This window comes from Myotis davidii, unplaced genomic scaffold (assembly GCF_000327345.1).
Source record: "Myotis davidii unplaced genomic scaffold, ASM32734v1 scaffold1437, whole genome shotgun sequence".
NCBI classification, from domain to species: domain Eukaryota; kingdom Metazoa; phylum Chordata; class Mammalia; order Chiroptera; family Vespertilionidae; genus Myotis; species Myotis davidii.
The window spans coordinates 1,094,946-1,109,794 of NW_006288601.1; the positions used below are offsets into that span (position 1 = coordinate 1,094,946).

General features: G+C 54.0%; 2 protein-coding genes across 2 annotated transcripts; one reads left to right on the top strand and one right to left on the bottom strand.

Moving 5' to 3' along the window:
* Positions 1–4: 4 nt before the first annotated feature.
* PDF (peptide deformylase (mitochondrial)) lies at positions 5–1,538 on the top strand. Its single transcript, XM_006760356.1, has 2 exons — positions 5–146; positions 1,014–1,538. The coding sequence occupies exons 1-2, from the start codon at positions 5–7 to the stop codon at positions 1,169–1,171; spliced, it is 300 nt and encodes a 99-aa protein (XP_006760419.1). The 3' UTR covers positions 1,172–1,538.
* A 3,457-nt stretch (positions 1,539–4,995) lies between these two features.
* Positions 4,996–12,834, bottom strand: VPS4A (vacuolar protein sorting 4 homolog A (S. cerevisiae); the record flags this gene model as incomplete). The annotated part of the gene is made up of 10 exons (XM_015561782.1): positions 4,996–5,841; positions 7,022–7,162; positions 8,115–8,334; positions 8,504–8,585; positions 8,974–9,122; positions 9,650–9,806; positions 10,298–10,417; positions 10,510–10,571; positions 12,397–12,544; positions 12,639–12,834. Coding segments are annotated over 10 exons (1,377 nt in total), but the record flags the coding sequence as incomplete, so codon positions are not given.
* Between the last annotated feature and the right edge of the window lie 2,015 nt (positions 12,835–14,849).

Here is a 14,849-nt window from a genome sequence, read left to right on the forward strand (position 1 = left end):
CCAGATGGAGCCCTTCCCCCTGCGCGTGTTCGTGAACCCCAGCCTGCGGGTGCTGGACAGCCGCCTGGTCACGTTCCCCGAGGGCTGCGAGAGCGTCGCCGGCTTCCTGGCCTACGTGCCCCGCTTCCAGGCCGTGCAGATCTCAGGTGCGGGGCGGCAGGGACCCTGGGGCGGCTGGGGAAGCGCTTGTGTCTCTTCTGCCTGTGGAGGCGGCGGCCTCGGATCCCTGGAAAGTTTCTGTAAAGCTCCAGTTCCGGTGCAGACACGTTGAGGGCTGATCAGCGGAACCTTCCGGCGTGAACAAAGGACAGGATCTGGGAAATGACGGGACGCAGGACTAACAGACTGGGGCACAGCCAGCTCAAGTGGAGGAGCCGTGTGGGAGGTAGAGTGGGGGTGTTAGGATGGCCCGGTGCCGCTGTTTCCTTACAGCTGGTCCTCTGCTCTGTGCCCTGGCCCACTCTGTCTATCACACGCTCTTCTGCCCCGGATTAGATCTGTCATGTGGAGCGGGAGGAACGGGACCTCTTGCCCTGCCCAGCCCAGGGTGAAGGTGACACCCATTCCCGGCCTGTCATACCAGGATGTTTGTGGAATGTGGTTCTTTGCTGGGGTTGTGATGATTGTTCCTCCTGAGCAAGCCACTTGGGCCCTGAGGGTCAAAGTCAGTGGTCTCCCTTACTTTATATTGCACCAAGCTGGAGTACTTGGTGTTAGGAATCGAAAGCAAACAGCAATACTTCAGAGGCGGGAGGAGTGTTCAGGAGAGAAGCACCTTATCAGCAAGATCACATAGGAAGCCCAGCAACCTGCCTGTTAGAGTTGGGAACTAAGTTGACTACTCGGTAACTGGCGGACGTGGGGCACCTTTTCTAGGAGGATAAGAGGTGCCGAGTTCCCTTCTGATGTTGCCTCTTGTGAACAGGAACATCCAGGGGCAAGGGCAGGTGGTAAGGAGGTTGAGAGTGCTGCAGTCCAGCATGTCCTCACCCAGACTGTAACTTCCTTTGCAGGGCTGGACCCCAGAGGAGAGCAGGTCGTGTGGCAGGCCAGTGGGTGGGCAGCGCGCATCATCCAGCACGAGATGGACCACTTGCAGGGCTGCCTGTTCATTGACAAAATGGATAGCAAGACATTTACAAACATCCACTGGATGGAGGTGAATGACTAAACCTTTCCTGAGGATTCGGAAAACCAGGACACAGACACTTCAGCTTTGAGCCAGGCTTGTCTCACTTGGCGTTGACTTGCCTCCGACACAAAACAGTGGACTTCCGAAGCATGCCAAACTGAGTTGGAGGAAGATGTTAAAAACGATTGCTCCAGGTTGAGCTATAAAATACTGCCTTTCACTTGAGAAGAAAACTAACTCCCCTAAAAGAATGGACATATCCTGATAATTTTGTATGGAGGATGAGTGGGGCAATAACCACTCTCAGTAGATACGACTTCGTAAGACCTGTGCCATCTATTCCCAAAGCCAAGATTTGGTAATAAATGTAGTTCCAGAATATCTGAAAGCTGTGTTCAAAAATGCAGGTTAAGGCTGTGATTGGCTTTATTTACCAAATTCTTATTTTACAAAGGATTTGTGTGTCTTACCTCAAGTCCTTTGCATTGGACACCAGTGTGCTTGTGGAAGTAAACACAGGCAGAATGGCCCCAGTTCATAGAAGTGTCTTCTGAGAATCCTATATAATAAAACCCTAATATGCAAATCGACCAAACCACAGAATGACCAGTTGCTATGGCACACTGACCACCATGGGGCACACGCTCAGTGCAGGAGCTGCCCCCTGGTGGTCAGTGCCCTCCCACAGGGGGAGCGCTCTTCAGCCAGAAGCTGGGCTCACAGCTGGTGAGCGCAGCAGTGGTGGTGGGAGCCTCTCCGTCCTTGGCAGCAGTGCTAAGGACACTTCGGGGGATGTCCCACTGCCAGAGGGTGCAAGTCAGGCTGAGCCCCCCTCCCCCTCCAGTGCATGAATGTTGTGCACTGGGCCTCTAGTATTAGAATAAATGAGTACCCACACACATTGGCACATTCAGGTAGTTTAGGCCTTTCACCTTTAACAGACCTGGGGAGGACTTTTCTGCTGAGATTTCTTGGGCAGCTGGTACTTGGCTTGTTCTTTGGGGGAGGCCAATGAGCCTCTTCCCGTCACAATTTGAGTAGAAAGAACTTGCGCTTCCTGGTCACCACACTTACTTTGGAAAAATAAATTAGCCTCATGATGACTGACCAGTGTTTAACCTTATGTTGTCAGAGGTGAAGGAATTTGTTTCTTTAGGTTGGCTTACCTCATTTTTATGTTGTTTTGCATCGTTAATACTCTTACCAAAGTCCTCAAAGTCCAAGTGGCCATGTAGTAAGAAGTCCAGTAAGTTGTTTAGAGAGAATGAATGATGGCTTCTCCATCTTTAATAAAACGAACCCTCCTTACAGAACTCTCCTAACGGCTTTTTCTAAACAGGCTGAGTCTGGCGGCCTAAGTGGCCACGGAAAAGTGAACTGGCTCTCTGTGCATTAAACTCTGGAAGGAACAGGACTTAGCACTACCCCGAGGTGAAGGTAGGCACTCAGCCATTGGGGAAGTCTGTAGAAAGCTCTCAATACTGAAAACATGTCCTTAGAAAAACTAGAATTCAGTGACCCCCTTTCCCTCAGACAATGTTCAGAGACTGCTGCAGAGTGGCCTCAGAACATTCTGGGCCCTGGCCAGGTAGCTCTACTGGTTAGACCAACATCCTGATACTTCAAAGTTGCTGGTTCCAACTCTGGTCAGGGCACATACAAGAAGCAACCAATGAATGCATCAATAAGTGGAACAATAAGTCAGTTTCTCTCTCCCCTGTCCTCTCTCTCAAATTAATTAAAAAAACAAACAGTCGGCCGAAACCGGTTTGGCTCAGTGGATAGAGCGTCGCCTGTGGACTGAAAGGTCCCAGGTTCGATTCCGGTCAAGGGCATGTACCTGGGTTGCGGGCACATCCCCAGTGGGAGATGTGCAGGAGGCAGCTGATCGATGTTTCTCTCATCATCGATGTTTCTAACTCTCTATCTCTCTCCGTTCCTCTCTGTGAAAAATCAATAAAATATATTTAAAAAAAAAACACAAAAAAACAAACAGTCGGATGCCTCCATACAGAGCCCTGAGGTTAACAGTTCTTAGTAAAACACTACAACCCCAAGGCAGATCCTTGCATTTCCAATGAAGACAATCTCTTCCACCTGAGGCAGATATATTAGCCACAAAACCACACACACAAATCTGCACCTGGAGCCGAGTTTTAGAAATCGACTTCCACAGTGAAAGCCAATGTAGGCAGAAGGTTTAGAACAGAATTCCAGGAAGGGAAGCAGTGGATTTCAGAGGGAGCATTTAGGGAAGGAAATTCCTCTGCACACATGCGCCATGATTAACGGAGACCGAGGCCACAGCATCAGTCCGAGTTAGTTCAGCCTCGGGGTGTCTGTGAAAGCTGTGACTACAGCTCTGAGGATGAACTGTGACTCGTCTAGGTGTTCAAGCAGAGGAAATGAGGAAGCAGGTTTAAAAAAAGGGTGGGGGGGGGGGCAAGGACCTTCTGATTCAAGTAAAGGTAATGGAGGTAGAGTAATAAAATACGACTAAACACAAAGTTAAAATAAAACAGTAGAGGCAGGGGCAGTGTCTTATCCTGGCTTCTAGTCCAGCATTTACAAACTTAACGGCTGGCTGAGAGCACATAACTAACCAAGAAGTGTATATGTGGGAGCTCCAGAGCAAGTAACAAGAATTCCAGTCACAGCTGCTGCAGTGTCATCTGGAGGTCAGGCTGGCTGGCGCTCCAGGTAGCGAGGCTAACTCAGTAGCAATGGAGAGGAGCACCAAGCCCAAGCCTTCCAGATACATAGAAATGAGGTCAGAAGGCTCAATTCAGCAGACACTTTAAGAATTAGCTGGGGGAGCCCTAACCGGCTTGGCTCAGTGGATAGAGTGTCGGCCTGCGGACTAAAGGGTCCCAGGTTCAATTCCGGTCAAGGGCATGTACCTGGTTGTGGGCACATCCCCAGTAGGAGGTGTGCAGGAGGCAGCTGATGGATGTTTCTCTCTCATTGATGTTTCTAACACTCTATCCCTCTCCCTTCTTCTCTGTAAAAAAATCAATAAAATAAATTTTTTAAAAAAAGAATTAGCTGGGGGGAAAAAGGAAAAAAAAAAGGGAAAGAAATTAGCTGAATTCAGCAGACATTCCTAACCAGATGAAAGGAGCACCACAGTGCAAGGCTAACACGATCTAAGAGTTGGCACATACTCAGTTCTGGACCATCCGGGTTTGAAGACTCCAGTGGGGGTGGAGGGGGGACGGAGGAGGAAGGCTGAACAACCCGTGCCAGGACTTTTCTGCATGTTCATATCTCGTGGTCAACCTGACAGCCATTACTGCATCTGCTCCGTCAGACAGCATTTCCAGGGCTGCCAGCCTGGAGACTCGGGTGTCTGACAAAGTCAAACGGGCCAGGCAGGCGATGCAAATGTGTGAGCGGGCCACCTGGGGACGGTGAACGCACAGCATGTGGCAACTGAATAGGGCCGCCCCTGCTCGGCTGCAGCTGTTATGTGGCCTCCTGGGGACACAGGCCCAGCATTACCTAACCTGAATTTTTGTGTCTACTCTTGAGTTTTAAATGTTGGCAGCAGAGCAAACCAAACAGCTGCAGGCCACATCTGGCCACAGGTCTCCCAGTTTGAGACTCTGATCGGGAGGCTGGACAACGGGAAGAACTGCCCAAGTCCCTCAAACGCCCCTGGCCACACTTTTGAGGCCCTGGGGGAAGACAGCCTCAGGAACCTGACTGGTATATAGACCTCGGCACAGTGGAAGGTTGAATGAGTTAATGTATCCAAAGGGCTTAGAACAATGCTGACATTTAAAGAAAACTAGGTCTTTCTAATGGAAGCAAGCATTACCTTCCAAGAGCCCAAGAGTCAAAGACAAAATCACTCAGGTGGCTCAAGAAGGGAAAAGGATTTATTAGCCCACTTCCAGGACAGGGACCCGGGCGGTGGCTGGGTTCATGTTCTCACATTCAGAGGGAAGAGGCATTAGTGAGACCCGCCTGACTGCCTTCACTCCTTCTGACGTGCACAGCTTGGTGTTCACAGACCCCTCTCCTCCTGCAGGGAGGAACAGGGATGGCGACTTGGGAGTGTGCGACTTGGGAGTGTGCGGATGGCTTGGCTTTACTCTTGGCCTTTGCAGGCACAGCTTGGGCTGGGGTTCCAGGGCGTCAGTCATTCAGTTCACAAGGAGCGACACTTGGGTCTAAAAGGAACGGGCCATGGGGGCTCGCAGGTCTGCTGCACCAACCCCACTGCTCGGCTGCTCCCACTCCGTGATGCTCCAGGTGATTTTGACTTTATTTATAAACAAGACGAAAATCCAAGCAGCATTAATTTAGAGGAACAAAAAAGGCTTTAAAAACAAACATGGAGTGTCAGGACAAGGAGTAGTGAGCTTCCAGAAGAGGAGGAGGAAGTAGGAAGAGCCAGTATTCCACCCGCTGCCGGATGTGCTTCTGCATCTCTGCGGCCGGGAGCCCCTTCCTTCCTGCTCCTTGGCTGGCGGCCAGACAGCCCAGGGGACACGGAGTGATTTTAGGACGAGCCCTGCAGCCTGTCTGGCCACCGACATGAGGAGTGCATGAATTTACCGCCACCAACCTCCTTCCGTCACCATCACCAGAGTGAAAAGCTTTTAACTCTCCTGTCCAAAGTCCTCTGAGAATTTCTTCACTTTCAGGAGGTCATCTGCATTCACGGTGGGCCGGGTGGTGGCCAAAGACCGGAGCATGTCCGACTGCAAAGACAAAAGCATGCGGCTGAGGAGTGGCCGGCCTCACGTCCGCGGCCTCCCAGCGTCGCAGACCCATGCAGTCTAGGGTGGAGGTCAGCGCCAGCCCCAAATGCAGATCTCCCTCTGGCAGCCTGGCTTCTGCCTGAAAGCCTCCCCTGAGAGATGCTCTTCCTCCGGGGCAGTTTCTGTCGGTTCCAGGTGGGCCTGCTGCCAGCCCCAGGGAACCTCAGCTCCCGCCATCTAACTCCCGGGAGCAGCTTTCTACCTGCACGCCCACACCCGCTGAAAAGGCAGACACCTGCCATGCAGAACGGGCAACACCACGATAAGGGGGTGAGGACTAGCCAGGGGAGGCTGCCTGCGCAACCGCATCAAATCACAGCAGGCTGCCAGGCATCTGCTGGTTCCTTCTGTGCACAAAACAAGCCAAACCCGTGGAATGAGGCCGTCGATCACCTGGCCTTCACTGTTTTTTAAAAAAAATATTTTATTGATTTTTTACAGAGAGGAAGGGAGAGGGATAGAGAGTTAGAAACATCGATGAGAGAGAAACATCGACCAGCTGCCTCCTGCACACCTCCCACCGGGGATGTGCCCACAACCAAGGTACATGCACTTGACCGGAATCGAACCTGGGACCTTTCAGTCCACAGGCCGACGCTCCATCCACTGAGCCAAACCAGTTCGGGCACTATTTTCTTTTTTTTATCCTCACCCGAGGATATTTTTCCATTGAATTTTAGACAGAGTGGAAAGGACGGGGAGAGACGCAGAGAGAGAAACATCTATGTGAGAAAGACACATCAAGTGGTTGCCTCCTGCACGCACCCCAACTGGGGCAAGGGATCGAGCCTGCAACTGAGGTACGTGCCCTTGACTGGAATTAAGCCCGTGACCTTTCAGCCCACAGGCCAATGCTCTATCCACTGAGCAAACCCGGCTAGGGCTGGCTTTTACTATTTTTGCAGAAGAAAATAAATGCTAATGCTACGGCTCCTACCCTGGGACTGAGTGAGGACTGCGTCTAACAGCAGAAGCCCCAGCTACTCAGCCCCAAAGGCCATTCTCTGTTTAGGAGCCACAACAGCCTTGAACAGAAAAGGGAAGAAGCTCATTTTTATTCCTGGACGCAAGCCCTCCATTTTCTGGGCTGTGCAGTCCTCTCTGCCAGTTGGCCACTTACCATGCAAACCACAGGCTCTAAGAGTTTGTCACTAGGGACATCCATCCAAGTCATCTCCATGGCCCCTGGGTCCCCTGGAGAGCACGGGGTCAGGAGGTCGTCGGTCATGATGTTAGGGTTGGTGCGGGAAGGGCCGCAGACCTGGAAGAAACGGGAGTGTGATGGCTGGCTTCTGGAGAAGGGGCAGGACACCGCAGGTTTCCGAGTCCTGAAGAGAAGGTGAGGGCAGGGTGTGAACAAAAGCCTGGCTTTCTAGGTCGTTAGTCTGAGGAGGGAAAGGCTCCTTCACAACTCTCAGGCCGAGCGGTCCCAGCGGCTTAAGTCCGACTCAGAGGCTGGTGAAGGGCATGCTATTCCAGCCACTGTCCTCCAGAATCTCACTGTGTGGCCCCAAATGCCTTGATCCCTTCCTCTTCCTCATTCACTCAAATCTCACCACCAACGTAGTGGCATCAAAAATGTTTTTCCACCTGCAACCTCTCCACTGGCACATTCTCCCAAGTGTCTGAAGGCTCATGCCCTCACCTTCATCAACTTGAATGGCACCCAGTGTGGCTTATCCTTTGAGTGCAACCTGCCCCTCTGCCCCCAAATCTCAGACCTCCCTTCCCTGCTCCAGCATCCCCCTCGCCACCCTCTGAGAAATGGATCTGTTTTGTTTATTCACTGTCTCACCCTTTGGAAGAGGCTCCTGGAGGGCAGGGATTCTGTCTGCTGTAGTCAGTTACAAATGTCTCCCTAGCACCTAGAGAGAGGCCAGGTGCACAGTAGGACCCTTGGCAGCCACCTGACAGAGACCCTCTGTGTGAACGGAGTTCCTCCTTACGGGGTGGGATTTTGTACCCACCACACACAGCAGTGCTGACGGCGGGGGTGGCAGCGGGGACCACGGTGCTGTCCCCTCGGCTCACACAATCTGAGATGGTCGGGCAGGAAGAACTGCAGGGGAGGGGAGAGCAGGGACAACCCTGTCCGGGCCCTGCAGCCAAAGGGTTCATTTGCACTTGCCCTTGGTGCTCCAGGAGACCCACGCGTGCCGGCGGCTGTCCCCTTTCCTGCGACAGTTGCTACCCAACGCCTGCGGCTCACCCACCTTTTTGAAGTGTGTGGCCGACTGGACTTTCCGCACGGGCTGCATGAGGGAGTCCCGCACGATGATGCTGATGTCTGCGCCCGAGTAGCCCTCCGTCTTCCGGGCCAGCTCCTGGATGTTGGCGTCCGTGAGGCTGTGGGGCGTGCTGCCCAGATGCAACCGGAACATCTGGGAGCGGGCCGCCTCTTCCGGCAACGGGATGTAAATCCGCTTTTCAAACCTAGAGAGCCAAGCACACGGCTGGACTTGAGAGCAGACGGAGGGGGAGTCTTAATGAAGAGGGACCGCGGGCTCACAGCGCTGCTGCACTCGGCTGCTCACCACGCAGGCGGGAGAAGCCTCCAGACCGGTCAGGACAAAGACCCTGCCTCCTCCTCCCGGGCACTCACCTCCTTCTAATGGCCGAATCCAGCACCCAGGGGATGTTTGTGGCACCAAGAACCAGAGTCCCATCGTTGTTATTCCCCACTCCTGTGGACAAAGGGAAGCAGACGCTGACTCAGAGCACCCGCAACCGCCAGTCAGAACCTGCGGGGAAGGACCTCCGGGGCTGTGTGTCCTGAACGGGAGCCACCCTGTGCCACCTCAGCGGGGGTAGGGGGGTGGGGGGGACGGACCCTAACTGGCTTAGTGGCAGCGAAGAGCTCGGCTGCCCTGCCGGCCTCGGAGGGGCGGGGGCGGTGGCCAAAGGCCCAGGGACCTCTCCAAATGAAGGCCTGAGGAGATGGAACTGAGAATTGCTTCTCTGAGATTTCCCTCCGCCCCAAGGGCAAGCAGGTCCAGCTGCAGCTAACTCATGAAGCCTGGCCTGGCTTTAGGTGGACGAGGACCAGGGAGGAGACCCAGGACCCGCACGCACCCTGCATCTGGACCAAGAACTCTGTTTTGATCCTTCGGGCAGCCTCGCTCTCATTTTCATTGTGGAATCCGCAGAGGGAATCCACCTCGTCGATGAAGATTATGGAAGGCTTGTGCTGCCTGGCCAGCTCAAACAGGTTCTTGACTAGCCTGTGAAGGCGAAAAAGGGGGTTGGCACCTGGACACTCACACACATGCCCCGCCAGGGTCCCAGTCGCCACTTCTCTTGCCCTTGCCACGAGGAGGTCAAGACGATAGTCACGCTTGGATTTCAGAAAAAACGGTGGTGACAAATCCTCCGGCAGCACCGCACCCAGAGGAAGGGCAAGCCGGGCATCCTTCCCCATCCATTAGCTCTGGACCTAAGACAAGTCACTTCCCTTCCTGTTTCATCATCTGCTACCTGGGAGTCGGTGTGGGGAATACACTAACTACATAAAGTCCCCAACAGAGGATACCCACCTGATACCCAATTACTGGGGTGCCTTCTCTTCCCTTCATGAAGACCCACCTCTCCCAAGTGCCCTCCCAATTTCAGGGTCTTGATCAGTCTACCCCCACCCCTCCTCCCTGACATCCAGCAGCAGCTCCTCTGGGCGGTGACTCCAAGGGCAGGAAGCGGACCACCAGCAGAGAACGCCGGGGACCCAGCAGAGAAGGGCCTGGTGCTGACTCACTTCTCACTCTCGCCCAACCACTTAGACATCAAGTCCGAGGAGGACACGGAGAAGAAGGTGGAGTTGTTGGCCTCTGTTGCCACCGCTTTGGCCAGGTAGGATTTCCCAGTGCCAGGGGGTCCAAAGAGCAGTATCCCTCGCCAAGGGGTACGCTTGCCTGCAAGAAAGAATAAACTGGGTGAGCTTCCTCTGACTGGGGCAGGGGAACAAGAACGCAGATGGGCCTCGGTCATTGTAAATACGGTCAGGAATGACTTCTACAGGACAACGGATTCTAAGAGCAAAGGAGGAAGGGCACTAAGTTAACTGCCCAGGCTTTGTCTTAGCCCTGGCTCATGACCCCGCGACCTTGCAAAGTGACACTGACTGGCACTGGTTCCTGACCCCGCCCGCCCACTGGGACAGTCAGTGAAGCTCTAGTTATAAAGGTGTTTCCGACACCAGAGAGAAGCCAAGGGCTGGACGACTGCAACGGGCAGGCCTTGGCCTTTCCTGAGTGGGAGCCCCCGGAGGCCAGGCCTCGCCCACTGAGGGCAAGGGGAGCCGAGTCACCACCTGCCCCTGGACAGCCTCAGAGCGGGAGCCCTGAGCTTGCTCCCTCAGAAGCCTGGTATTTTACATCGGGGCCGACAGAGGCTCAGCTCTTACCTGTGAACAAGTGTGGGAATTTAATTGGCAAAATGACAGCTTCTTCAAGGGCCTCCTTGGCCAGCTCCAGCCCGGCCACGTCACTCCACCGAATGTTGGGCTTCTCCATCATGACGGCCCCTGCGGAGGGAGGCAGAGCCTTTGATCCAGAGCCCGGACCCACCGAGGGCCTCATGTCCAGCTCCCACAGCATGGGGCCTCCAGCCTCTTACCCATCAGTTGTTCTTGCAATTTCTTTTTCTCTGGATTATCCCCTTCACTGTCACTATCGCTGCTGGGAAAGGAGACAGAAGATGACAGGTTAGAGCCGGAGGTTGGTAAGAGGCTCTCAGGGCGAGGCCAGGCTCTGCTGCCAGCAGAGGGGTAAAGGGATGCTCTTCCTGCTCAACAGAGGAGACACCCACAAACAGGTCCCCGAGCACATTCAGGGACCACAATGGATCCTCCAGGAAACTCTCATGACCCATCCTCATTTCTTCATTAAGGGAATAAGAGACACATGCGCTCTTTCTAGAGACTGGTGGTGGACATGCGCTTTGGCTGGACTTCAAGAGCAGCCAGGGCCGGCTCAGTGTTTGAGCATCTACCTATGAACCAGGGGGTCAAGGTTCGATTCCCGGTCAGGGCACATGCCGGGACTGTGGGCTTGATCCCCAGTAGGGGGCCTGCAGGAGGCAGCCAATCAATGATTCTCTCTCATCATTGATGTTTCTCTATCCCTCTCCCTTCCTCTCTGAAATCAATAAAAATATATTTTAAAAAGAGGGGAAAACAGAGCAGCCAGGCAAGGCAGGTAATTACAGCCCTCACTGGCCTCTCATACAGACTCAGAACCAGACAACAAGTGGCTCTGACCTGGAGAAGAGGTCAGTCTGGGTTTTTTGCCTTCTTTAAAAAAAATATTTTTTTATTGATTTCAGAGAGGAAGGGAGAGGGAGAGAGAAACATCAATGATGAGAGAGAATCACTGATCAGCTGCCTCCTGCACACCCCCTGATGGGGATCGAGCCTGCAACCCAGGCATATGCCCTTGACTGGAATCAAACCCGGGACCCTTCAGTCCACAGGCCGACACTATCCACTGAGCCAAACAAGCTAGGGCAGTGGTCGGCAAACTGCGGCTTGTGAGTTTGCCGACCACAGAGCTAGGGCAAGGTCAGTGTTCTTAAGTCTACAGAGGAGCACCTGGAAAAGGAACACAGTCACTGCCCCCACCGCCTGGCAGATCCGTCCGGACATGAGGGCTCTGCCATCCTCACACCTCCTGCAGCTCCCTTGGAGGTCTGGCCTCCTGCCCCTTCCTCGGTGTGTCTCTCACTCAGGCAACCTTCTCCACCAGAAGCAGAGCCTCCCACCTCTGGGGCACAGCTGACACAGCACCCACCGCTCTCCTACGCAGACTCCCTGCCCAGGATCCTCCCTCCCTCCAGCACCCAGCGGCCTTTGTGCTCAGATAACCAGAATCTCCATGGTGGACAAACCACAGACGTGAGGAGAGAAACTGCAGAGGGAACCCTGGCTTTGGAATCAGAAACACAGGCCCCGGGTATGGGTCCCAACTCCATCAAGTTCCAGCTCCGTGACCATGACAACCTCTGAACCTCGGAGTCTGTAGCCTCATCAGTCAGATGAAGATGTTAACTCCCATGACAACAGCAGCTGACGGTTATTTAATCCTCACTGAGCACCAGCATCCATCCTCAGGGCCTCACCCCATCATCTCATTTGCTCCTTAGAGGGAAGCCCCATTATCTTCCTCCTACAGACGAGGAACTCGAGGGCACAGGGGGCCATGGCACGTGTCCAAGGTCACAAGACTAGGAAGCAGCAGAGCCAGGTTATACCCCAAGAGTCTGGCTGCAGAATCCAAGGCTAGTCTCCCCACGCTGGCTCCCCATCCAGGCCTAGTGCCGCAGTGTACCCAGAAGTATTCTGTAAAGTGCTTGGCGAAAGCAGCTCTGGGCTGCGGTGAGCAGACTTCCCCAAAACAAAGGTGCCGTGACAGTCCAAGGCCGCATTAGCACCCACAGCGACCGCAACACAGGCCCAGGGCACATGCTCGCGGGTCCTGGCCGGGTCCTCCCCGCCTGCGTACTCACCCCTTGCTCTCACTCTGGTTCTCTTTGACGGGCTTCTTGCCGTGCTTCTCTTTGTTCCGTAAATAATCCTTCAGCTTCTCGGCCCGGTCTAGGTACTGCATGCACTTGGCTCGAATGCTCTCCTTGGCCTTGTCGCTGTGAGCCTCATCTGCAGAAGGGGATCGGAGAGGGGCCCTGTGAGCCCCAGGTGCCCACACTCCTCGCAGGGGCCTGGCGCCTGGGAGGGCCCGGGTGGGACTCACATTTGATAGCGTGTAGGAAATACTCCACCGCATGCTGGTAGAGCCGCAGCGCCTCCTCGTAATTCTTGGCTTTATCCTCTTCTGTGGCTTTTGTCACCAGATCAATGGCTTTCTGGAAAGGCAAAGCAAAGGGCTCAGTGCTTCCCAAGGGATCCAGAAAGCCCTGGGTGCCAGGCAGAAGGAAGACACTGGTGAGAATTAGTCAGGCACAGACCATTATGCCGGCCTACTTCTCCAGCAGCTAGACAGGCCTTAGGAGGATGCTGAAAGACAGCCACCCGCCTCACAACGCACTCGATACAAGGGAAGCAACTCCTCGGGCTTTGCTCTGAGCAAGTGGAAGCCGGGGAAACAGTGCAGGTCGGGGCGCACAGGGGAAGCTCGCTTTCTCTTCCCTCCTCAGGGAGAAGACAGGGACTCTGCCTCAGAGGCCGGAACAGGGGAAACACCAGAACCAATGGATTCCTGTGCTGTTTGGCAGGAGGCCGGAAACCTGAGGCCAGAGAAGAGCCGGCCAGCATGGAAAGTCCTTCATCGACCCGAGTTGTATGAGATGGAGTTAAAGGGATCTACGGCCCAACCTGCTTCTCAAGACTGAAAAGGGAAGACGTTTCGTCAAGTTGACACTTAGGGAAAAGCGGCTTGTCCACAGGGGCCAGTTCACCAGCACCTCCAGCACAAAAGTGCGTGCTTACCCCTAAGCATGTGTGTGCTGCCGACAGACGGGCACAGCCCTCGGGAACCCCTGAGAACTCTGTGGGAGTCTTCGTGCGGCTCATACGTCCTGGAGGCCGGTGCTCTCCCCGAACCTGAGCACGCTGGGTCTTTATAGCTGCCCACACCTACCTACACATCCCGTTTTAGAAGCCACGGCTGCACCCGGGGAGCGTTACCAGATTTACCCTCCTCAAGAAGATACGGCACCAGACACCAGCAGCGGATCCCGCTGTCACACACAGCTCCGTCCACAGCAAACAATACCCCCACTGACCAGCTTTGGCAGGGCCCAGGCGTTTGTGCAGCCCTTCCCATCTGAGAGCAAGAAGCCTCAGACAGAAAGACACAGATTTCTCTATGAAACTAACAGACGGGCAGGTGAGGCCAGGCTGATGTGAACTGGCCAGGTTAAAGAGAGGAGGAAAGGTGCAAGGGTGCTACTATTTTCAAGTTTCGGCTCCATCCACTCCCTAAATAGAGAATGGCTAGGAGCCCTGAACCTCCTGAATGGATGAGTAGCTTAAACACAAGCGTCACTTGTCTACTCTCCCCCATCACAGCCCTTCAGAAACGACATGAAGGGTAGTCCTGTCCCTGGTGACTTCTCTTCTCCATAACCAACACCCCCAGTTCCATGGACTTTTCTACTCTAGACCAGCGGTTCTCAACCTGTGGGTCGCGACCCTTTCGGCGGTCGAATGACCCTTTCACAGGGGTCGCCTAAGACCACCCTGCATATCAGATATTTACATTACGATTCATAACAGTGGAAAGGAGCCCGAGAGACTTGCCACCAGGGGAACAACGGGCAGTGGCAGCTCATCCAGGGTTAACCCCTGAGTCCGTCTCCAAGGCTCCCTTGCCCCCCTTTCTCTGACTTCCCAGTGAGCTGAGGCAGCCCAGCCTCGGCTCTCCCCCCTCACCTCGAAGTGAGCCCCTGAGACTTGCCACCAGGGGAACAACGGGTAGTGGCAGCTCATCCAGGGTTAACCCCTGAGTCTGTCTCCAAGGCTCCCTTGCCCCCCTTCCTCTGACTTCCCAGTGAGCTGAGGCAGCCCAGCCTCGGCTCTCCTGCTTCTTCTGTGCCCTCCTTGGTTTCACTGTCCTAAGGATATCTTTGCTGCGGCTAATAAATTGCTTGCTTTTCCACACACACACACACAAATGACAACAGCCGACACAACAATAGCCGTCTGGTGTAAATGCATCAAAATGATATCAATTTTTTTGGAAGATCAGCAAAAAATAGACTATATTTTTTGGTGTGCTGCAGAATTTTAGAAGTCAGTTCATGTGTGCCATGAGATGAAAACTGCTGCTCTATATGCCTTCTTGCTTAGGTTTGTCCTTTTGAAAGGCGGGGTTCAGAACAATATTCCAGGTCCACTCTGTCCCCCATGTGACAGGCCATGTGGCAGAGCAGGCCCATCCCTTTTTCCCCTCCCCCTTTTTAAAAAATATATTTTCATCGACTTTAGAGAGGAAGGGAGAGGG

Excerpts from the sequence above, each read along its gene's own strand:
- PDF (XM_006760356.1), top strand. The coding sequence starts at position 5 with ATGGAGCCCTTCCCCCTGCGCGTGTTCGTGAACCCCAGCCTGCGGGTG. Across the intron at positions 147-1,013 it reads CCAGGCCGTGCAGATCTCAG|GGCTGGACCCCAGAGGAGAG; the intron begins GTGCGGGGCGGC and ends CTTCCTTTGCAG.